Source organism: Oncorhynchus mykiss, chromosome 20 (genome assembly GCF_013265735.2).
Source record: "Oncorhynchus mykiss isolate Arlee chromosome 20, USDA_OmykA_1.1, whole genome shotgun sequence".
NCBI lineage: Eukaryota > Metazoa > Chordata > Actinopteri > Salmoniformes > Salmonidae > Oncorhynchus > Oncorhynchus mykiss.
In genome coordinates this window covers 46,430,840-46,454,093 of record NC_048584.1, presented here as the reverse complement: position 1 = coordinate 46,454,093, position 23,254 = coordinate 46,430,840, and the positions used below count along the sequence as shown (strand labels likewise).

General features: G+C 46.1%; 1 protein-coding gene across 4 annotated transcripts in view; it reads right to left on the bottom strand.

The window, feature by feature from the left end:
- Nucleotides 1-23,254, bottom strand: part of LOC110499530 (kelch domain-containing protein 3) — an 82,987-nt gene that overhangs the window by 41,405 nt on the left and 18,328 nt on the right. For 3 of the 4 annotated variants that reach the window (XM_036956450.1, XM_036956451.1, XM_036956453.1), the window contains exons 3-4: nt 11,349-11,525; nt 3,948-4,063 (exon numbers count right to left, since the gene is read on the bottom strand). In XM_036956450.1, coding sequence (XP_036812345.1) covers nt 3,948-4,063; nt 11,349-11,525 — 293 coding nt within the window. The remainder of the gene's footprint in view (nt 1-3,947; nt 4,064-11,348; nt 11,526-23,254) is intronic. The other variant, XM_036956452.1, reaches the window with a different exon arrangement.

Genomic DNA, 23,254 nt, shown 5'->3' with positions numbered 1-23,254 from the left:
ATGAACATTTGGTTTTTGGTGATGGCTTTATGGAATAGCTAGCAACTTTGAAACAATTACCAATTCCTATAAGTGAGGACTATTTTAATAGTAATGTTTAAAAATACACATTGGCTGTTAGGCCAATTATATGATATGACTGTTGCCTCCTGTTTAAGTTTACGTTTATTCTGATGTCATTTGTATTTGATGATATTTATTAGGTGGAGGTCGCTAGCTACATGGTATCTTCAACCCAGTCTATATTTTAGCTAGCTACAATGGTATCTTCAACCTAGCCTAGATTTTATCTAGCTACAATGGTATCGTCAACCTAGCCTAGATTTTAGCTAGCTAGCTGCTCTGCAGTACAAGCTAACTTGACTTGCTATAAAGTTAGAGAAACAAATTGAGGAAAAAGTAGCTAAAGAAACATGTTTTATAACCTGAAACAGTATACTTATATGTCTTGAATGAAAATATCAAATTTTGCAATCTCCCAAAATGTTGCGATCTCTCACGAGAGACATGTTCTCCTCCATTTGGCGCTACAAAAACTACAGTTGTCCATTCAGTCGCGAGGCAAAACTGTGAAGATGACGTAATGAAATACACACGATGTAAACGGGGCATAATTATTGCTCTGCACAGACGGGACATGTTAAACCTTTTAAGGCCAAGGGGCAGTATTCGGAAGTTTGGATGACTGAGGTGCCCAAAGTAAACTGCCTGTTACTCAGGTGCCCAAAGTAAACTGCCTGTTACTGCCTGTTAGTATTGGATAGAAAACACTCTATAGTTTCTAAAACTGTTAAAATAATGTCTGTGAGTATAACAGAACTGATTTGGCAGGCGAAACCCCGAGGACAATCCATCCAGGAATTATTTTTTTGAGGTCATTGGACTTTTCAATGCTTTGCTATGGGAAAGTCTAATAATTAGGACCCAGATTGCAGTTCCTAGGGGCTTCCAGTAGATGTCAACAGTCTTTAGAAATTGTTTCATGCTTGTTTTTTGAAAAATTAAGAAGTATTCGTATTCTTTCAAAGTATCCCTCACAAGGACTCTAGTATTTTGGTGTGTGTGAATGAGTTCCTCATGCTCCTCTTTTCTCCGGTATTGAACACAGTTTATTCCGTCTTATATTGTATCAATTATTTACATATTAGGGTACCTGAGGTTGGATTAGAAACATTGTTTGAATTGTTTGGATGAAGTTTACAGGTAACTTTTTAGATTCCTTTGTAGGCGAGTTGGAACAGGTGGATTTCTGAATCAAACGCACCAAATAAACTGACATTTATGGGATATAAAGAAGGACTTTATCAAACAAAACGACCATTCATTGTGTAACTGGGACCCATTTGATTGCACAAAGATGAAGATCGTCAAAGGTAATGTATTTTTTTTATTATTGAATTTTACCCCTTTTTCTCCCCAATTTTTCGTGGTGTCCAATTGTTTTTAGTAGCTAATATCTTGTCTCATCGCTACAACTCCCGTACGGGCTCGGAAGAGACGAAAATTGAAAGTCATGCGTCCTCCGATACACAACCCAACCAAGCCACACTGCTTCTTAAATCAAATTAAATCAAATGTATTTATATAGCCCTTCGTACATCAGCTGATATCTCAAAGTGCTGTACAGAAACCCAGCCTAAAACCCCAAACAGCAAGCAATGCAGGTGTAGAAGCACGGTGGCTAGGAAAAACTCCCTAGAAAGGCCAAAACCTAGGAAGAAACCTAGAGAGGAACCAGGCTATGTGGGGTGGCCAGTCCTCTTCTGGCTGTGCCGGGTGGAGATTATAACACAGCGCGCATCCAACCCGGAAGCCAGCCGCACCAATGTGTCGGAGGAAACACCGTGCACCTGGCAACCTTGGTTAGCGCGCACTGCCACAGGAGTCACAGGCCATTGTTCCTCCCGGTACTATTGAAAAAGCTACACACGGCCTCCCGGGTGGCGCAGTGGTTAAGGGCGCTGTACTGCAGCGCCAGCTGTGCCATCAGAGTTCCTGGGTTCGCGCCCAGGCTCTGTCGTAACCGGCCACGACCGGGAGGTCCGTGGGGCGACGCACAATTGGCCTAGCGTCGCCCGGGTTAGGGAGGGCTTGGTTGGTAGGGGTGTCCTTGTCTCATCGCGCACCAGCGACTCCTGTGGCGGGCTGGGCGCAGTGTGCGCTAACCAAGGTGACCAGGTGCACGGTGTTTCCTCCGGCGCATTGGTGCGGCTGGCTTCCGGGTTGGATGCGTGCTGTGTTAAGAAGCAGTGCGGCTTGGTTGGGTTGTGTATCGGAGGACGCATGACTTTCAACCTTCGTCTCTCCCGAGCCCGTACGGGAGTTGTAGCGATGAGACAAGATAGTAGCTACTACAACAATTGGATACCACGAAATTGGGGAGAAAAAGGGGTAAAAAATTCAACAAAAAAAAAAATTGTTTAAAAAAAGCTACACACTCGGTTGATATATTATCGAATATATATTTTAAAAACAACCTGAGTATTTATTATAAAAAACGTTTGACATATTTCTGTGGACATTAAGGATATTATTTGGAATATACGTCTGTGTTGTCGTGACCGCTCTTTCCTGTGGATTTCTGAACATAACGCGACAAACAAATGTCAGTATTTTGGGTATAAAAATTATCTTTATGGAACAAAAGGAACATTTGTTGTGTAACTAGGAGTCTCGTGAGTGAAAACATCCGAAGATCATCAAAGGTAAACTATTTTTTTGATTGCTTTTCTGATTTTCGTGACCTAGCTACTTAATGCTTAGTGTACATAATGTTATGCTATGCTATGCTATGGATAAACTTACACAAACGCTTGGATTGCTTTCGCTGTAAAGCATAATTTCAAAATCTGAGACCACAGGTGGATTAACAAAAGGTTAAACTGTTTTCCTATATTGCACTTGTGATTTCATGAATATGAATATTTTTAGTAATATTATTTGACTGAGGCACTATGCTATTCAGCGGTTGCTGATGACAATTATCCCGCTACCGGGATGGGTAGCATCAACAAGTTAATCTCCGGGAATGAACATACTATTTTCCATCTTAAATTTGATTGTTTATTTACAAATTAGGGTACCTGAGGATTGATTAGGAATGCTGTTTGACTTGTTTTGACGAAGTATATTGGTAACGTTTGGGATTCATTTTGTATGTATTTTGAACGAGGGGAAACCGGTGGATTATTGAATGAAGCGCGGCAACTAAACTTACTTTTTGGGGATATAAATGATTTTATCGAATAAAACGACCATTCATTGTGTAACTGGGACCCTTTGGATTGCAAAAAGATGAAGATCTTCAAAGGTAAGTGATTTATTTTAGCTATTTTTGAGTTTTGTGACACCTGTGCAGGTTATGAATTCATGTTAATGTGGGAAGTGGGTGAGGCGCTGTCCTCAGACAATCAAATGCTATGCTTTCGCCGTGAAGCCTACTGTAAATCGGACAAAGCGGTTCGATTACCAAGATTCTAAGCTAAAGAATGGTGTATAACACTTGAATTTTTCTGAATGTTTAATATTACTACTTTCGTTTTTTGAATTTCGCGCAATGCAATTTCACCGGATGTTGTCGAGGTGGGACTCTAGCATCCCAAAGATCCGAAAGAAGTTAAGCGGCCGCACAATGGATCATGGTCATTGTAGTTAATTCCTACGTTTTCTGCGCTAAACTACAGTTTGTAGAATATTATATAAACTACAACATCGCACAGTTCAGGCTTGATCTGATTTATCGCTACAGCACAAAGCTCACAGAAAAAAACTCTATGAAATGGAATTCAAATAATTGAACTGACTTGGGTCAATTAGTTGTTTAAAAAAGGAAAAATAACCAAAATGTTGGTTAATTGCTCAGCACTAATACCAGCTGCTCGTACCCTCCAAAGAAGTACATGGCCTTCAGCAGGACAAAGGGGTCTGGGTTAGAGGTTAGGACTCACCAGCTGCTCGTATCCTCCAAAGATGTACATGGCCTTCCCCAGGATGCAGGCAGAGTGGCCATCCCTCGCCCCCGGAACTGTCCCAGAAATCTTAGGGATGAACCACCGGTGGTTGTCTAAAGTTCAAAATAGACACGTTAACCTCACACAGAGAAACACATCATCACAGACAGACATACAGACATACAGAGAGACGTTGGAGCTCCACTGGAAACTAGACTGCTTTATTCTTCATTAAATGCATCTTCACTTACAAAACAAACTGACCCAAAGTGTAGCCTCCTAGAACAATGATAAAACCTGTTTGGTACATCTGGTGTAGCCTCCTAGAACAATGATAAAGCCTGTTTGGTACATCTGGTGTAGCCTCCTAGAACAATGATAAGGCCTGTTTGGTACATCTGGTGTAGCCTCCTAGAACAATGATAAGGACCGCAAAAAGGTTAATAGGGTCTGTCATCCTGCTGAGTTCACTACTCCGGGGGTTATATTCCTTGTTATAAAGAATGTTATAAATAATCATTTGTTTTATCTGATTGTACATTTAGGATTCTGACAGTTCGACAGCGATAAGGCATAGCTTAAGGACCCTAACCCTAACCCATAAGATAAGGCATAGCTTAAGGACTCTAACCATAACCCATAAGATAAGGCATAGCTTAAGGACCCTAACCCTAACCCATAAGATAAGGCATAGCTTAAGGACCCTAACCCTAACCCATAAGATAAGGCATAGCTTAAGGACCCTAACCCTAACCCATAAGATAAGGCATAGCTTAAGGACCCTAACCCTAACCCATAAGATAAGGCATAGCTTAAGGACCCTAACCCTAACCCATAAGATAAGGCATAGCTTAAGGACCCTAACCCTAACCCATCAGATAAGGCATAGCTTAAGGACCCTAACCTTAACCCATAAGATAAGGCACAGCTTAAGGACCCTAACCCTAACCCATAAGATAAGGCATAGCTTAAGGACCCTAACCCACAAGATAAGACATAGCTTAAAGACCCTAACCCTAACCCATAAGATAAGGCATAGCTTAAGGACCCTAACCCTAACCCATAATATAAGGCATAGCTTAAGGACCCTAACCCTAACCCATAAGATAAGGCATAGCTTAAGGACCCTAACCCCAACCCATAAGATAAGGCATAGCTTAAGGACCCTAACCCTAACCCATAAGATAAGGCATAGCTTAAGGACCCTAACCCTAACCCATAAGATAAGGCATAGCTTAAGGACCCTAACCCTAACCCATAAGATAAGGCACAGCTTAACGATAAAAGGCCTATTCGTTTTAAGACTAAGTCACTGTTCATTCAAGTGTTATAAAATGTTATAAGCTAAATAACACCGTTTCATCTGATTGTTGTTGACTTCTATAAATGCACAATACGTAAGCTATTCAAAATAAAGTTGTTTGTGTGAAAACTCCGACATCAACTCTTCATTTATAATTATACTTTTTGTTCCTGCTTATTGAAAGTGCCCAATCGCCCATTTTACAATTAAAGGACATTAATAAACACTTATAAATACTCCCTGAAGTATGTGTGGTGCCTCAACTCATCTCACTTCGGTCTCTAGGTGGACTCACTCTCCCCAAGTAGAACCTCACCAGCGACAACACTTACATTCCATTCACAAATAATACAAACTGACCACAGTTCTTTGTTAGTTTCTTTGCGTTGTTTGTAACATATGTTTTTACTTTTTTGGACATAATGTTGCTGCTACCGTCTCTTATGACCGAAAATAACTTCTGGACATCAGACTGCGATTACTCACCACGGAATGGCAGAATCCTTTTTTTTTGCTTTAAACCTTTTGTGACTAGGGGGCAGTATTTTCATTTTTGGAAATATAACGGGATATTTTGTCAGGACAAGATGCTAGAATATGCATATAATTGACAGCTTAGGATAGAAAACACTCTAAAGTTTCCAAAACTGTAAAAATATTGTCTGTGAGTATAACAGAACTGATATTGCAGGTGAAAGCCTGAGAAAAATCCAATCCGGAAGTGCCTCATGTTTTGAAAGCGCTGCGTTCCAATGCGTTCCTATTGAGCAGTGAATGGGCTATCAACCAGATTACTGTTTCTCCGTATTCCCCAAGGTGTCTACAGCATTGTGACGTAGTTTTATGCATTTATGTTGAAGAATACCCGTAAGCGGCTACATTGCGCAACTGGTCACCTGATGGCTGGCTCCCAGAGTGATTCTCGGGTAAAATACAGAGGTAGCCATTATTCCAATTGGTCCTACTGAAAAAACAATTGTCCCGGTGGATATACTATCGAATAGATATTTGAAAAACACCTTGAGGATTGATTATAAACAACGTTTGCCATGTTTCTGTCGATATTATGGAGCTAATTTGGAATATTTTTCTGCGTTTTCGTGACTGCAATTTCCGGGCGATTTCTCAGCCAAACGTGAAGAACAAACGGAGCTATTTCGCCTACAAAAATAATATTTTTGGAAAAAAGGAACACTGGCTATCTAACTGGGAGTCTCGTGAGTGAAAACATCTGAAGCTCATCAAAGGTAAACTATTTAATTTGATTACTTTTCTGATTTCCGTGACCAAGTTACCTGCTGCTAGCTGGACAAAATGCTATGCTAGGCTATCGATAAACGTACACAAATGCTTGTCTAGCTTCGGCTGTAAAGCATATTTTGAAAATCTGAGATGACAGGGTGATTAACAAAAGGCTAAGCTGTGTCTCAATATATTTCACTCGTGATTTTCATGAATAGGAATATTTTCTAGGAATATTTATATCCGTTGCGTTATGCAAATTAGTGTCAGTCGATGATTACGCTCCCTCATGCGGGATGGGGAGTCACTAGAGGATAACGAGTCCGACGTGAATGATATACTGCTTCCCGGGAACAGGCCCAGATCCCCGTCAATTGCGTGAAGAGGTGGAAAAAAAGGGGCCCGAAGGAGGGGTGCCTTCTGAGAACTAGTAAGCGATCGAATAAACCCCCACTTCCTTCCATTCCGCGAGAAAAATTGCAATCTTTGTAAAATAAAATTGATGACCTACGCGGAAGATTAAACTACTAAACTTCATGGAGTCATGGCTGAACAACGACATTACCAACAAACAGCTGGCCGGTTATACACTGTATCGGCAGGACGGAACAGCGGCAAAAATTAAAGCACGGAGCACTAGTGACTGGATCAATAAAAAAGTGGTCAGATGAAGCAGATGCTAAGCCACAGGTTCCGGGATTCTACAGATGGAATTGAGGAGTACACCACATCAGTCATTGGCTTCTATGCTCGCTTCAAGACTAATAACACTGAAACATGCATGAGAGCACCAGCTGTTCCGGAAGACTGTGTGATCACTCTCTCTGCAGCCGATGTGAGTAAGACCTTTAAACAGATCAGCATTCACAAGGCCGCAGGGCCAGACGAATTACCAGGACGTCTACTCAGAGTATGTGCTGACCAACTGGCAAGTGTCTTCACTGACATTTTAAACCTCTCCCTGTCCGAGTCTGCAATACCAACATGTTTTAAGCAGACCACCATAGTCCCTGTGCCCAAGAACACTAAGGTAGCGTACCTAAATGTCTACCGACCCGTAGCACTCACGTCTGTAGCCATAAAGTGCTTTGAACGGCTAGTCATGGCTCACATCAACACCATTATCCCAGAAACCCAAGACCCACTCCAATTTGCATACCGCCCCAACAGATCCACAGATGATGTAATCTCTATTGCACTCCACACTTTCCTATCCCACCTTGACAAGACCTTGTGAGAATGCTGTTCATTGACTACAGCTCAGCATTCAACACCATAGTGCCCTCAAAGCACATCAATAAGCTAAGGACCCTGGGACTAAACACCTCCCTCTGCAACTGGATCCTGGACTTCCTGAAGGTCTGCCCCCAGGTGGTAAGGGTTGGTAACAACACATCCGCCACGCTGATACTCAACACGGGGGTCCCTCAGGGTTCATGCTCAATCCCTTCCTGCACCTCCTGTTCACTCATGACTGCATGGCCAGGCACGACTTTAACCCGATCATTAAGTTTGCCGATGACACAACAACAATCGACAACGATGAAACAGCCTATAGGGAGGAGGTCAGAGACCTGGCCGTGTGGTGCCAGGACTAGAACCTCTCCCTCAACGTGATCAAGACAAAGGAGATGATTGTGAACTACAGGAAAAGGAGGACCGAGCATGTCCCCATTCTCATCGACTAGGCTGTAGTGGAAGAGGTGGAGAGATTCAAGATCCTTGGCGTCCACATCACCAACAAACTAGAATGGTCCAAACACACCAAGAGAGTTGTGAAGAGGGCACGACAAAACCTATTCCCCCACAGGAGACTGAAAATATTTGGCATGGGTCCTCAGATCCTAAAAAGGTTTCACAGCTGCACCATCGAAAGCATCCTGACGGGTTGCATCACCACCTGGTATGGCAACTGCTCGGCCTCCGACCGCAAGGCACTACAGAGGGTAGTGCATATGGCCCAGTACATCACCGGGGCCATGCTTCCTGCCATCCAGGTCCTCTACACCAGGCAGTGTCAGAGGAAGGCCCTAAAAATGGTCACACTTCAGCCACCCTAGTCATAGACTGTTCTTTCTGCTATCGTAAGAGGTACTGGAGCGTCATGTCAAGGTCAAAGAGACTTCTAAACAGCTTCTACCCCCAAGCCATAAGACTCCTGAACATCTAATCAAATGGCTACCCAGACTATTTGCATTGCCCCCCCCCCCGCTGTTTTATACTGCTGCTACTCTCTGTTGTTATAGTCACTTTAATAACTCAACCTACATGTACATATTACCTCAACTAACCAGTGCCCCCGCACAATGACTCTGTTTTGGTACCCCCTGTATATAGCCTCCACATTGACTCTGTACCGGTACCCCCCCTGTATATAGCCTCGCTATTGTTATTTTACTGCTGCTCTTTAATTACTTGTTACTTTTATTTCTTATTCTTACTCATATATTTTTTTGAACTGCATTGTTGGTTAGAGGCTCGTATGTAAGCATTTCACTGTAAGGTATTCGTCACATGTAACTAATACATTTTGATCTGATGAATACAATAACTACGTATTCATACCATGACTCTCCCATTCCATGGAATGTCTACCGCCCTCTGCTAAAATTGTATTTGTTTTTTCGATGATAGACAAGGTTAACTGACTTTATACAAGTAAAGACAAACAAAATACATGGAATGTTCACAGGCTTCATGTTGGGGTAAAAAAAAGCATATGGTTTTCGAAGACTTGTCAGTAGATGTGGTTTTCCTGAGTTACATTTAAAAAAGGATACATCTAACATTTAAAGAGGAGCTGGGTTGGAGAGGCCTATACTGCCACCTACTGTAGTAACAGCAGTGGTGTAGGCATCCTGATAAATAACAATACACCATGTTCTCTTATATCCCAGCACATGAACCAAGAAGGCCGTTTTCTGATGTTGAATTATACCATACATGGTGAAAAATACACATCGATTTCATTGTATATCCCCCGAGAGGCAAATATGTTTTTTTTTTTTTTATAGAATTGAAGCTATATTTGATGAAATCCAGGCAGGAACTATTATCTTATGTGACCAAAGTCATACAAAATCGATAAGATTGACAGACAAGGCAAATTCAAGGAGTAATCTATACAAATAATTTCCAGGACACCTGGAGATTACTATTCCCAACTACAAAAGACTACTCCTTTTTTTCTCTCAAAGTAAGAAAAGCTATTCAAGGATTTGACTACATTTTCTTACCTCGAAAAATGAGTTAAAAAAAAGAATGATATTTTGATATCAGATCATTCTCCAGTATCATGCTTAATTACACCAATAGTAATATCAGAATATTCTGTGAAGAGCACAGGGCGCCAGTGGCGAATTTGCCAATCTTGGTGTTCTCTGGCGAATGCCAAACGTCCTGTACGGTGTTGGGCTGTAAGCACAACCCCCACCTGTGGACGTCGGGCCCTCATATACCACCCTCATGGAGTCTGTTTCTGACCGTTTGAGCAGACACATGCACATCTGTGGCCTGCTGGAGGTCATTTTGCAGGGCTCTGGCAGTGCTCCTCCTGCTCCTCCTTGCACAAAGGCGGAGGTAGCGGTCCTGCTGCTGGGTTGTTGCCCTCCTACAGCCTCCTCCACGTCTCCTGATGTACTGGCCTGTCTCCTGGTAGCGCCTCCATGCTCTGGACACTACGCTGACAGACACAGCAAACCTTCTTGCCACAACTCGCATTGATGTTCCATCCTGGATGAGCTGCACTACCTGAGCCACTTGTGTGGGTTGTAGACTCCGTCTCATGCTACCACTAGGGTGAAAGCACCGCCAGCATTCAAAAGTGACCAAAACATCAGCCAGGAAGCATAGGAACTGAGAAGGGGTCTGTGGTCCCCACCTGCAAAACCACTCCTTTATTATTGGGGGTGTCTTGCTAATTGCCTATAATTCCCACCTGTTGTCTATTCCATTTGCACAACAGCATGTGACATTTATTGTCACTTCAGTGTTGCTTCCTAAGTGGACAGTTTAATTTCACAGAAGTGTGATTGACTTGGAGTTACATTGTGTTGTTTAAGTGTTCCCTTTATTTTTTTGAGCAGTGTATATATATATATATACACATACACACACACACACACACACACACACCCACACACACACACACACACACACACACACACACACACACACACACACACACACACACACACAAAATCGGCCGATTAATCGGTATCGGCTATTCTTGGTCCTCCAATATTCGGTATTGGTATCGACGAAAAATCATATCGGTCGACCTCTAATATAGACAGGTGTGTGTCTTTCCAAATGATGTCCAATCAATTTAATTTACCACAGGTGGAGTCCAATCAAGTTGTAGAAACATCGTAAAGGATGATAAATGGAAACAGGATGCACCTGAGCTCCATTTCAAGTCTCATAGCAAACGGTCTGAATACTTAAGTAAATAAGGTATTTATTTTTTTTATTTTTATAAATTAGCTAATATTTTGAAAAACCTGTTTTTGCTTTGTCATTATGGGGTATTGTGTGTAGATTGCTGAGGATTTCTATTTTTTTAATCAATTTTAAAATAGGCTGTAACTTAACAAAATGTGGAAAAAAGTCAAGGGGTTTGAATACTTTCTGAATGCACTGTAAGTCTAGTTACCACATGTATTTAACATTTTGCTATGGCAAACAGGGAATAGGCCACTTGGCATGTCGCCCTGCTGTGTGCTCACTGCGCTGCACTGTTGTGTGCTGCCAGACACCAGCGGTGCAGTCAAGTTCAAATACGCCAAACCATAATTTGTGACATCACCATCAACGAAGGCTGATAGACGAAGCAATCGTTGAAGTGTACTTACTGATGTCAAAGGCATAGAGGACGTTGCAGGCCCCCTCCGTGTCGTTACGACCCCCCCAGATGTAGATGGTATCGTCCAGCAGCACGGCTGTGTGACCGTAACGCATGTAGGGGACATCCCTGGCATGTTCCCTACCACCTGTTCTCACTGGAGGCAACTTCATCCACCGCAGAGAAACTAGAGAGAGGAGACCGAGACGAGTATTACTACAGAGAGACACGGGTATTACTACAGAGACACTAGTATTACTACAGAGACACTAGTATTACTACAGAGACACTAGTATTACTACAGAGACACGAGTATTACTACAGAGACACTAGTATTACTACAGAGACACGAGTATTACTACAGAGACACTAGTATTACTACAGAGACACTAGTATTACTACAGAGAGACACTAGTATTACTACAGAGAGACACTAATATTACTACAGAGACACTAGTATTACTACAGAGACACTAGTATTACTACAGAGACACGAGTATCACTACAGAGAGACACGAGTATTACTACAGAGACACTAGTATTACTACAGAGAGACACTAGTATTACTACAGAGAGACACTAGTATTACTACAGAGAGACACTAATATTACTACAGAGACACTCGTATTACTACAGAGACACTAGTATTACTACAGAGACACTAGTATTACTACAGAGAGACACGAGTATCACTACAGAGAGACACGAGTATTACTACAGAGAGACACTAGTATTACTACAGACAGCCACTAGCACTACTACAGATAGCCACTAGTACTACTACAGAGACACTAGTATTACTACAGAGTACAGCAACACTATATAATCTATTGAACAAGGCTACTATATTTAATCTATTGAACAAGGCTACTGTATTTAATCTAATGAACTAGGCTACTGTATTTAATCTATTGAACTAGGCTACTGTATTCAATCTATTGAACTAGGCTACACTACTGTATTTAATCTATTGAACGAGGCTCTGTACTTAATCAATTGAACAAGGCTACTGTATTCAATCTATTGAACTAGGCTACTGTATTCAATCTATTGAACAAGGCTACACTACTGTATTTAATCTATTGAACTAGGCTACACTACTGTATTTAATCTATTGAACGAGGCTCTGTACTTAATCTATTGAACAAGGCTACTGTATTCAATCTATTGAACTAGGCTACTGTATTCAATCTATTGAACAAGGCTACTGTATTCAATCTATTGAACTAGGCTACACTACTGTATTTAATCTATTGAACTAGGCTACTATATTTAATCTATTGAACTAGGCTACTGTATTTAATCTGCTGAACTAGGCTACTATATTTAATCTATTGAACTAGGATACTGTATTTAATCTATTGAACTAGGCTACTATATTTAATCTATTGAACTAGGATACTGTATTTAATCTATTGAACTAAGCTACTGTATTTAATCTATTGAACTAGGCTACACTACTGTATTTAATCTACTGAACTAGGCTACTGTATTCAATCTATTGAACAAGGATACTGTATTTAATCTATTGAACTAAGCTACTGTATTTAATCTATTGAACTAGGCTACACTACTGTATTTAATCTACTGAACTAGGCTACTGTATTCAATCTATTGAACTAGGCTACACAACTTTATTTAATATATTGAACTAGGCTACTGTATTCAATCTATTGAACTAGGCTACTGTATTTAATCTATTGAATGAGGCTACTGTATTTAATCTGCTGAACTAGGCTACTATATTTAATCTATTGAACTAGGCTACTGTATTTAATCTATTGAACTAGGCTACTGTATTTAATCTATTGAATGAGGCTACTGTATTTAATCTGCTGAACTAGGCTACTATATTTAATCTATTGAACTAGGCTACACTACTGTATTTAATATATTGAACGAGGCTACTGTATTTAATCTATTGAACTAGGCTACACTACTGTATTTAATCTATTGAACTAGGCTACTGTATTTAATCTATTGAACTAGGCTACTGTATTGAATCTATTGAACTAGGCTACTGTATTTAATCTATTGAAGTAGGCTACACTACTGTATTTAATCTACGGAACTAGGCTACTGTATTTAATCTATTGAACTAGGCTACTGTATTTAATCTATTGAATTTGGCTACTGAATTTAATCTATTGAACTAGGCTACTGTATTTAACATATTGAACTAGGCTACACTTGTCATGTACTGTCATGTTGTCTTGTCTCTGTCCTTTCCCTTCACCCTGTCTCCCTCTGCTGGTCGTGTTAGGTTACCTTTTCTCCCCCGCTTTCCCCCAGCTGTCCCTTGTCTCCTCTAACTACCCATTCACCTCGTTCCCCACCTGTTCCCTTTTTTCCCTCTGATTAGGTCCCTATATCTCTCTCTGTTTCTGCTCCTGTCCTTGTCGGATTCTTGTTTGTTTGTGTCATTCATGCCTGAACCAGACTGTCGTCATGTTTGCTGTAACCTTGTCCTGTCCTGTCGGAATCTGCCGGTCCATCTGAGCCTACCTATGTTTGGTAATTAAAGAAGCTCTGTTTAAGTTGATTCGCTTTTGGGTCCTCATTCACGCACCGTAACAGAAGAATCCGACCAAGAATGGACCCAGCGACTTCGGATCCTCTCCACTCAGCCGTCGAGATCCAGGGAGCGATGCTAGGCAGACACAAGCAGGAATTGTCTGCTGCTCGACATGCCGTTGAGACCCTGGCCACCCAAGTCTCCAACCTCACAGAACAGGTTCACCATCTCCGCCTCGATCCACCGGCCACTTCCAGGGCTTTCGAATCTCCGGAGCCCAGAATCAATAACCCGCCGTGTTACTCTGGGGAGCCCACTGAATGCCGCTCGTTCCTCACCCAGTGTGATATTGTGTTTTCTCTCCAGCCCAACACTTACTCCAGTAGCACTGCTCGTGTCGCCTACGTCATATCTCTCCTTATTGGACGGGCTCGTGAGTGGGGCACGGCAATCTGGGAGGCAAGGGCTGAGTGTACTAACCAGTATCAAGACTTTAAGGAGGAGATGATACGGGTTTTTGATCGATCTGTTTTTGGGGAGGAGGCTTCCAGGGCCCTGTCTTCCCTATGTCAAGGCAATCGATCCATAACAGACTACTCTATTGAGTTTCGCACTCTTGCTGTCTCCAGTGGCTGGAACGAGCCGGCCTTGCTCGCTCGTCTTCTGGAGGGTTTCCGCGCAGAGGTAAAGGATGAGATTCTCTCCCGGGAGGTTCCTTCCAACGTGGATTCCTTGATTGAACTCGCTATTCGCATTGAGCGACGGGTTGATCTTCGTCACCGAGCTCGTGGAAAGGAGCTCGCGCTCTCCGTCGCCTCCCTCTCCGCATCACTACCATCTTCCTCTGCCGGCTCGGGTGCTGAGCCCATGCAGCTGGGAGGTATCCGCATCTCGACTGAGGAGAGGGAACGGAGAATCACCAACCGCCTCTGTCTCTATTGCGGTTCCGCTGGTCATTTTGTCACTTCATGTCCAGTAAAAGGCCAGAGCTCGTCAGTAAGCGGAGGGCTACTGGTGAGCGCTACTACTCCTGTCTCTCCTTCAAGATCCTGCACTACCTTGTCGGTCCATCTACGCTGGACCGGTTCGTCAGCTTCCTGCAGTGCCTTAATAGACTCTGGGGCGGAGGGCTGTTTTATGGACGAGACCTGGGCTCGGGAACATGACATTCCTCTCAGACAGTTAAAGGAGCCCACGGCCTTGTTCGCCCTGGATGGTAGTCCTCTCCCCAGGATTCAGCGTGAGACGCTACCTTTAACCCTCACTGTTTCTGGTAATCATAGTGAAACCATTTCTTTTTAAATTTTTCGTTCACCTTTTACACCTGTTGTTTTGGGCCATCCCTGGCTAGTTTGTCATAATCCTTCCATTAATTGGTCTAGTAATTCTATCCTCTCCTGGAACGTCTCTTGTCATGTGAAATGTTTAATGTCTGCTATCCCTCCTGTTTCCTCTGTCTCTTCTTCACAGGAGGAGCCTGGTGATTTGACAGGGGTGCCGGAGGAATATCACGATCTGCGCACGGTGTTCAGTCGGTCCAGGGCCACCTCTCTTCCTCCACACCGGTCGTATGATTGTAGTATTGATCTCCTTCCGGGAACCACCCCCCCCCGGGGTAGACTATACTCTCTGTCGGCTCCCGAACGTAAGGCTCTCGAAGATTATTTGTCTGTAGCTCTTGACGCCGGTACCATAGTCCCCTCCTCCTCTCCCGCCGGAGCGGGGTTTTTTTTTGTCAAGAAGAAGGACGGGTCTCTGCGCCCCTGCATAGATTATCGAGGGCTGAATGACATAACAGTGAAGAATCGTTATCCGCTTCCTCTTATGTCTTCAGCCTTCGAGATCCTGCAGGGAGCCAGGTTTTTCACTAAGTTGGACCTTCGTAACGCTTACCATCTCGTGCGCATCAGGGAGGGGGACGAGTGGAAGACGGCGTTTAACACTCCGTTAGGGCACTTTGAATACCGGGTTCTTCCTTTCGGCCTCGCTAACGCTCCAGCTGTCTTTCAGGCATTAGTCAATGATGTCCTGAGAGACATGCTGAACATCTTTGTTTTCGTTTACCTTGACGATATCCTGATTTTTTCACCGTCACTCCAGATTCATGTTCAGCACGTTCGACGTGTCCTCCAGCGCCTTTTAGAGAATTGTCTTTTTGTTAAGGCTGAGAAGTGCACTTTTCATGCCTCCTCCGTCACATTTCTCGGTTCTGTTATTTCCGCTGAAGGCATTAAGATGGATCCCGCTAAGGTCCAAGCTGTCATTGATTGGCCCGTCCCTAAGTCACGCGTCGAGCTGCAGCGCTTTCTCGGCTTCGCGAACTTCTATCGTCGTTTCATCCGTAATTTCGGTCAGGTGGCAGCTCCTCTCACAGCCCTTACTTCTGTCAAGACGTGCTTTAAGTGGTCCGTTTCCGCCCAGGGAGCTTTTGATCTCCTCAAGAATCGTTTTACATCCGCTCCTATCCTTGTTACACCTGACGTCTCTAGACAGTTCGTTGTCGAGGTTGACGCGTCAGAGGTGGGAGTGGGAGCCATCCTTTCTCAGCGCTCCCTCTCTGACGACAAGGTCCACCCATGCGCGTATTTTTCTCATCGCCTGTCGCCGTCGGAACGTAACTATGATGTGGGTAACCGCGAACTGCTCGCCATCCGGTTAGCCCTAGGCGAATGGCGACAGTGGTTGGAGGGGGCGACCGTTCCTTTTGTCGTTTGGACTGACCATAGGAACCTTGAGTACATCCGTTCTGCCAAACGACTTAATGCGCGTCAGGCGCGTTGGGCGCTGTTTTTCGCTCGTTTCGAGTTCGTGATTTCTTATCGTCCGGGCTCTAAGAACACCAAGCCTGATGCTTTGTCTCGTCTCTTCAGTTCTTCAGTAGCCTCCACTGACCCCGAGGGGATTCTCCCTGAGGGGCGTGTTGTCGGGTTGACTGTCTGGGGAATTGAGAGGCAGGTAAAGCAAGCACTCACTCAAACTCCGTCGCCGCGCGCTTGTCCTAGGAACCTTCTTTTCGTTCCCGTTCCTACTCGTCTGGCCGTTCTTCAGTGGGCTCACTCTGCCAAGTTAGCCGGCCACCCTGGCGTTCGGGGTACGCTTGCTTCCATTCGCCAGCGTTTCTGGTGGCCCACCCGGGAGCATGACACGCGTCGTTTCGTGGCTGCTTGTTCGGTCTGCGCGCAGACTAAGTCCGGTAACTCTCCTCCTGCCGGCCGTCTCAGGCCGCTTCCTATTCCCTCTCGACCGTGGTCTCACATCGCCTTAGATTTTGTCACCGGACTGCCTTCGTCAGCGGGGAAGACTGTTATTCTTACGGTTGTCGATAGGTTCTCTAAGGCGGCTCATTTCATTCCCCTTGCTAAGCTTCCTTCTGCTAAAGAGACGGCACAAATCATCATCGAGAATGTTTTCAGAATTCATGGCCTTCCGTCAGACGTCGTTTCGGACAGAGGTCCGCAATTCACGTCTCAATTTTGGAGGGAGTTTTGCCGTTTGATTGGGGCTTCCGTCAGTCTCTCTTCCGGCTTTCACCCCCAGTCTAACGGTCAAGCAGAACGGGCCAATCAGACTATTGGTCGCATCTTACGCAGTCTTTCTTTTCGCAACCCTGCGTCTTGGTCAGAACAGCTCCCCTGGGCAGAATACGCCCACAACTCGCTTCCTTCGTCTGCGACCGGGCTATCTCCTTTTCAGAGTAGCCTCGGGTACCAGCCTCCGTTGTTCTCATCTCAGTTCGCCGAGTCCAGCGTCCCCTCCGCTCAGGCTTTTGTCCAACGTTGCGAGCGCACCTGGAAGAGGGTCAGGTCTGCACTTTGCCGTTATAGGGCGCAGACTGTGAGAGCTGCTAATAAGCGTAGAACTAAGAGCCCTAGATATTGTCGCGGTCAGAGAGTTTGGCTCTCCACTCAGAACCTTCCCCTTAAGACGGCTTCTCGCAAGTTGACCCCGCGGTTCATTGGTCCATTCCGTATCTCTCAGGTTATTAATCCTGTCGCAGTGCGACTTCTTCTTCCGCGATATCTTCGTCGCGTCCACCCGGTCTTCCATGTCTCCTGTGTTAAGCCCGTTCTTCGCGCCCCCGCTCGTCTTTCCCCCCCCCCCCCCCATCCTTGTCGAGGGCGCACCTATCTACAGGGTCCGTAAAATCTTGGACATGCGTCCTCGGGGCCGTGGTCATCAGTACCTAGTTGACTGGGAGGGGTACGGTCCTGAGGAGAGGAGTTGGGTTCCCTCTCGGGACGTGCTGGACCGTGCGCTGATTGATGATTTCCTCCGTTGCCGCCAGGTTTCCTCCTCGAGTGCGCCAGGAGGCGCTCGGTGAGTGGGGGGGTACTGTCATGTACTGTCATGTTGTCTTGTCTCTGTCCTTTCCCTTCACCCTGTCTCCCTCTGCTGGTCGTGTTAGGTTACCTTTTCTCCCCCGCTTTCCCCCAGCTGTCCCTTGTCTCCTCTAACTACCCATTCACCTCGTTCCCCACCTGTTCCCTTTTTTCCCTCTGATTAGGTCCCTATATCTCTCTCTGTTTCTGCTCCTGTCCTTGTCGGATTCTTGTTTGTTTGTGTCATTCATGCCTGAACCAGACTGTCGTCATGTTTGCTGTAACCTTGTCCTGTCCTGTCGGAATCTGCCGGTCCATCTGAGCCTACCTATGTTTGGTAATTAAAGAAGCTCTGTTTAAGTTGATTCGCTTTTGGGTCCTCATTCACGCACCGTAACAGAAGAATCCGACCAAGAATGGACCCAGCGACTTCGGATCCTCTCCACTCAGCCGTCGAGATCCAGGGAGCGATGCTAGGCAGACACAAGCAGGAATTGTCTGCTGCTCGACATGCCGTTGAGACCCTGGCCACCCAAGTCTCCAACCTCACAGAACAGGTTCACCATCTCCGCCTCGATCCACCGGCCACTTCCAGGGCTTTCGAATCTCCGGAGCCCAGAATCAATAACCCGCCGTGTTACTCTGGGGAGCCCACTGAATGCCGCTCGTTCCTCACCCAGTGTGATATTGTGTTTTCTCTCCAGCCCAACACTTACTCCAGGAGCACTGCTCGTGTCGCCTACGTCATATCTCTCCTTATTGGACGGGCTCGTGAGTGGGGCACGGCAATCTGGGAGGCAAGGGCTGAGTGTACTAACCAGTATCAAGACTTTAAGGAGGAGATGATACGGGTTTTTGATCGATCTGTTTTTGGGGAGGAGGCTTCCAGGGCCCTGTCTTCCCTATGTCAAGGCAATCGATCCATAACAGACTACTCTATTGAGTTTCGCACTCTTGCTGTCTCCAGTGGCTGGAACGAGCCGGCCTTGCTCGCTCGTCTTCTGGAGGGTTTCCGCGCAGAGGTAAAGGATGAGATTCTCTCCCGGGAGGTTCCTTCCAGCGTGGATTCCTTGATTGAACTCGCTATTCGCATTGAGCGACGGGTTGATCTTCGTCACCGAGCTCGTGGAAAGGAGCTCGCGCTCTCCGTCGCCTCCCTCTCCGCATCACTACCATCTTCCTCTGCCGGCTCGGGTGCTGAGCCCATGCAGCTGGGAGGTATCCGCATCTCGACTGAGGAGAGGGAACGGAGAATCACCAACCGCCTCTGTCTCTATTGCGGTTCCGCTGGTCATTTTGTCACTTCATGTCCAGTAAAAGGACAGAGCTCGTCAGTAAGCGGAGGGCTACTGGTGAGCGCTACTACTCCTGTCTCTCCTTCAAGATCCTGCACTACCTTGTCGGTCCATCTACGCTGGACCGGTTCGTCAGCTTCCTGCAGTGCCTTAATAGACTCTGGGGCGGAGGGCTGTTTTATGGACGAGACCTGGGCTCGGGAACATGACATTCCTCTCAGACAGTTAAAGGAGCCCACGGCCTTGTTCGCCCTGGATGGTAGTCCTCTCCCCAGGATTCAGCGTGAGACGCTACCTTTAACCCTCACTGTTTCTGGTAATCATAGTGAAACCATTTCTTTTTTAATTTTTCGTTCACCTTTTACACCTGTTGTTTTGGGCCATCCCTGGCTAGTTTGTCATAATCCTTCCATTAATTGGTCTAGTAATTCTATCCTCTCCTGGAACGTCTCTTGTCATGTGAAATGTTTAATGTCTGCTATCCCTCCTGTTTCCTCTGTCTCTTCTTCACAGGAGGAGCCTGGTGATTTGACAGGGGTGCCGGAGGAATATCACGATCTGCGCACGGTGTTCAGTCGGTCCAGGGCCACCTCTCTTCCTCCACACCGGTCGTATGATTGTAGTATTGATCTCCTTCCGGGAACCACCCCCCCCCCGGGGTAGACTATACTCTCTGTCGGCTCCCGAACGTAAGGCTCTCGAAGATTATTTGTCTGTAGCTCTTGACGCCGGTACCATAGTCCCCTCCTCCTCTCCCGCCGGAGCGGGGTTTTTTTTTGTCAAGAAGAAGGACGGGTCTCTGCGCCCCTGCATAGATTATCGAGGGCTGAATGACATAACAGTGAAGAATCGTTATCCGCTTCCTCTTATGTCTTCAGCCTTCGAGATCCTGCAGGGAGCCAGGTTTTTCACTAAGTTGGACCTTCGTAACGCTTACCATCTCGTGCGCATCAGGGAGGGGGACGAGTGGAAGACGGCGTTTAACACTCCGTTAGGGCACTTTGAATACCGGGTTCTTCCTTTCGGCCTCGCTAACGCTCCAGCTGTCTTTCAGGCATTAGTCAATGATGTCCTGAGAGACATGCTGAACATCTTTGTTTTCGTTTACCTTGACGATATCCTGATTTTTTCACCGTCACTCCAGATTCATGTTCAGCACGTTCGACGTGTCCTCCAGCGCCTTTTAGAGAATTGTCTTTTTGTTAAGGCTGAGAAGTGCACTTTTCATGCCTCCTCCGTCACATTTCTCGGTTCTGTTATTTCCGCTGAAGGCATTAAGATGGATCCCGCTAAGGTCCAAGCTGTCATTGATTGGCCCGTCCCTAAGTCACGCGTCGAGCTGCAGCGCTTTCTCGGCTTCGCGAACTTCTATCGTCGTTTCATCCGTAATTTCGGTCAGGTGGCAGCTCCTCTCACAGCCCTTACTTCTGTCAAGACGTGCTTTAAGTGGTCCGTTTCCGCCCAGGGAGCTTTTGATCTCCTCAAGAATCGTTTTACATCCGCTCCTATCCTTGTTACACCTGACGTCTCTAGACAGTTCGTTGTCGAGGTTGACGCGTCAGAGGTGGGAGTGGGAGCCATCCTTTCTCAGCGCTCCCTCTCTGACGACAAGGTCCACCCATGCGCGTATTTTTCTCATCGCCTGTCGCCGTCGGAACGTAACTATGATGTGGGTAACCGCGAACTGCTCGCCATCCGGTTAGCCCTAGGCGAATGGCGACAGTGGTTGGAGGGGGCGACCGTTCCTTTTGTCGTTTGGACTGACCATAGGAACCTTGAGTACATCCGTTCTGCCAAACGACTTAATGCGCGTCAGGCGCGTTGGGCGCTGTTTTTCGCTCGTTTCGAGTTCGTGATTTCTTATCGTCCGGGCTCTAAGAACACCAAGCCTGATGCTTTGTCTCGTCTCTTCAGTTCTTCAGTAGCCTCCACTGACCCCGAGGGGATTCTCCCTGAGGGGCGTGTTGTCGGGTTGACTGTCTGGGGAATTGAGAGGCAGGTAAAGCAAGCACTCACTCAAACTCCGTCGCTGCGCGCTTGTCCTAGGAACCTTCTTTTCGTTCCCGTTCCTACTCGTCTGGCCGTTCTTCAGTGGGCTCACTCTGCCAAGTTAGCCGGCCACCCTGGCGTTCGGGGTACGCTTGCTTCCATTCGCCAGCGTTTCTGGTGGCCCACCCGGGAGCATGACACGCGTCGTTTCGTGGCTGCTTGTTCGGTCTGCGCGCAGACTAAGTCCGGTAACTCTCCTCCTGCCGGCCGTCTCAGGCCGCTTCCTATTCCCTCTCGACCGTGGTCTCACATCGCCTTAGATTTTGTCACCGGACTGCCTTCGTCAGCGGGGAAGACTGTTATTCTTACGGTTGTCGATAGGTTCTCTAAGGCGGCTCATTTCATTCCCCTTGCTAAGCTTCCTTCTGCTAAAGAGACGGCACAAATCATCATCGAGAATGTTTTCAGAATTCATGGCCTTCCGTCAGACGTCGTTTCGGACAGAGGTCCGCAATTCACGTCTCAATTTTGGAGGGAGTTTTGCCGTTTGATTGGGGCTTCCGTCAGTCTCTCTTCCGGCTTTCACCCCCAGTCTAACGGTCAAGCAGAACGGGCCAATCAGACTATTGGTCGCATCTTACGCAGTCTTTCTTTTCGCAACCCTGCGTCTTGGTCAGAACAGCTCCCCTGGGCAGAATACGCCCACAACTCGCTTCCTTCGTCTGCGACCGGGCTATCTCCTTTTCAGAGTAGCCTCGGGTACCAGCCTCCGTTGTTCTCATCTCAGTTCGCCGAGTCCAGCGTCCCCTCCGCTCAGGCTTTTGTCCAACGTTGCGAGCGCACCTGGAAGAGGGTCAGGTCTGCACTTTGCCGTTATAGGGCGCAGACTGTGAGAGCTGCTAATAAGCGTAGAACTAAGAGCCCTAGATATTGTCGCGGTCAGAGAGTTTGGCTCTCCACTCAGAACCTTCCCCTTAAGACGGCTTCTCGCAAGTTGACCCCGCGGTTCATTGGTCCATTCCGTATCTCTCAGGTCATTAATCCTGTCGCAGTGCGACTTCTTCTTCCGCGATATCTTCATCGCGTCCACCCGGTCTTCCATGTCTCCTGTGTTAAGCCCGTTCTTCGCGCCCCCGCTCGTCTTCCCCCCCCCCCCCCCCATCCTTGTCGAGGGCGCACCTATCTACAGGGTCCGTAAAATCTTGGACATGCGTCCTCGGGGCCGTGGTCATCAGTACCTAGTTGACTGGGAGGGGTACGGTCCTGAGGAGAGGAGTTGGGTTCCCTCTCGGGACGTGCTGGACCGTGCGCTGATTGATGATTTCCTCCGTTGCCGCCAGGTTTCCTCCTCGAGTGCGCCAGGAGGCGCTCGGTGAGTGGGGGGGTACTGTCATGTACTGTCATGTTGTCTTGTCTCTGTCTCTGTCCTTTCCCTTCACCCTGTCTCCCTCTGCTGGTCGTGTTAGGTTACCTTTTCTCCCCCGCTTTCCCCCAGCTGTCCCTTGTCTCCTCTAACTACCCATTCACCTCGTTCCCCACCTGTTCCCTTTTTTCCCTCTGATTAGGTCCCTATATCTCTCTCTGTTTCTGCTCCTGTCCTTGTCGGATTCTTGTTTGTTTGTGTCATTCATGCCTGAACCAGACTGTCGTCATGTTTGCTGTAACCTTGTCCTGTCCTGTCGGAATCTGCCGGTCCATCTGAGCCTACCTATGTTTGGTAATTAAAGAAGCTCTGTTTAAGTTGATTCGCTTTTGGGTCCTCATTCACGCACCGTAACAACACTACTGTATTTAATCT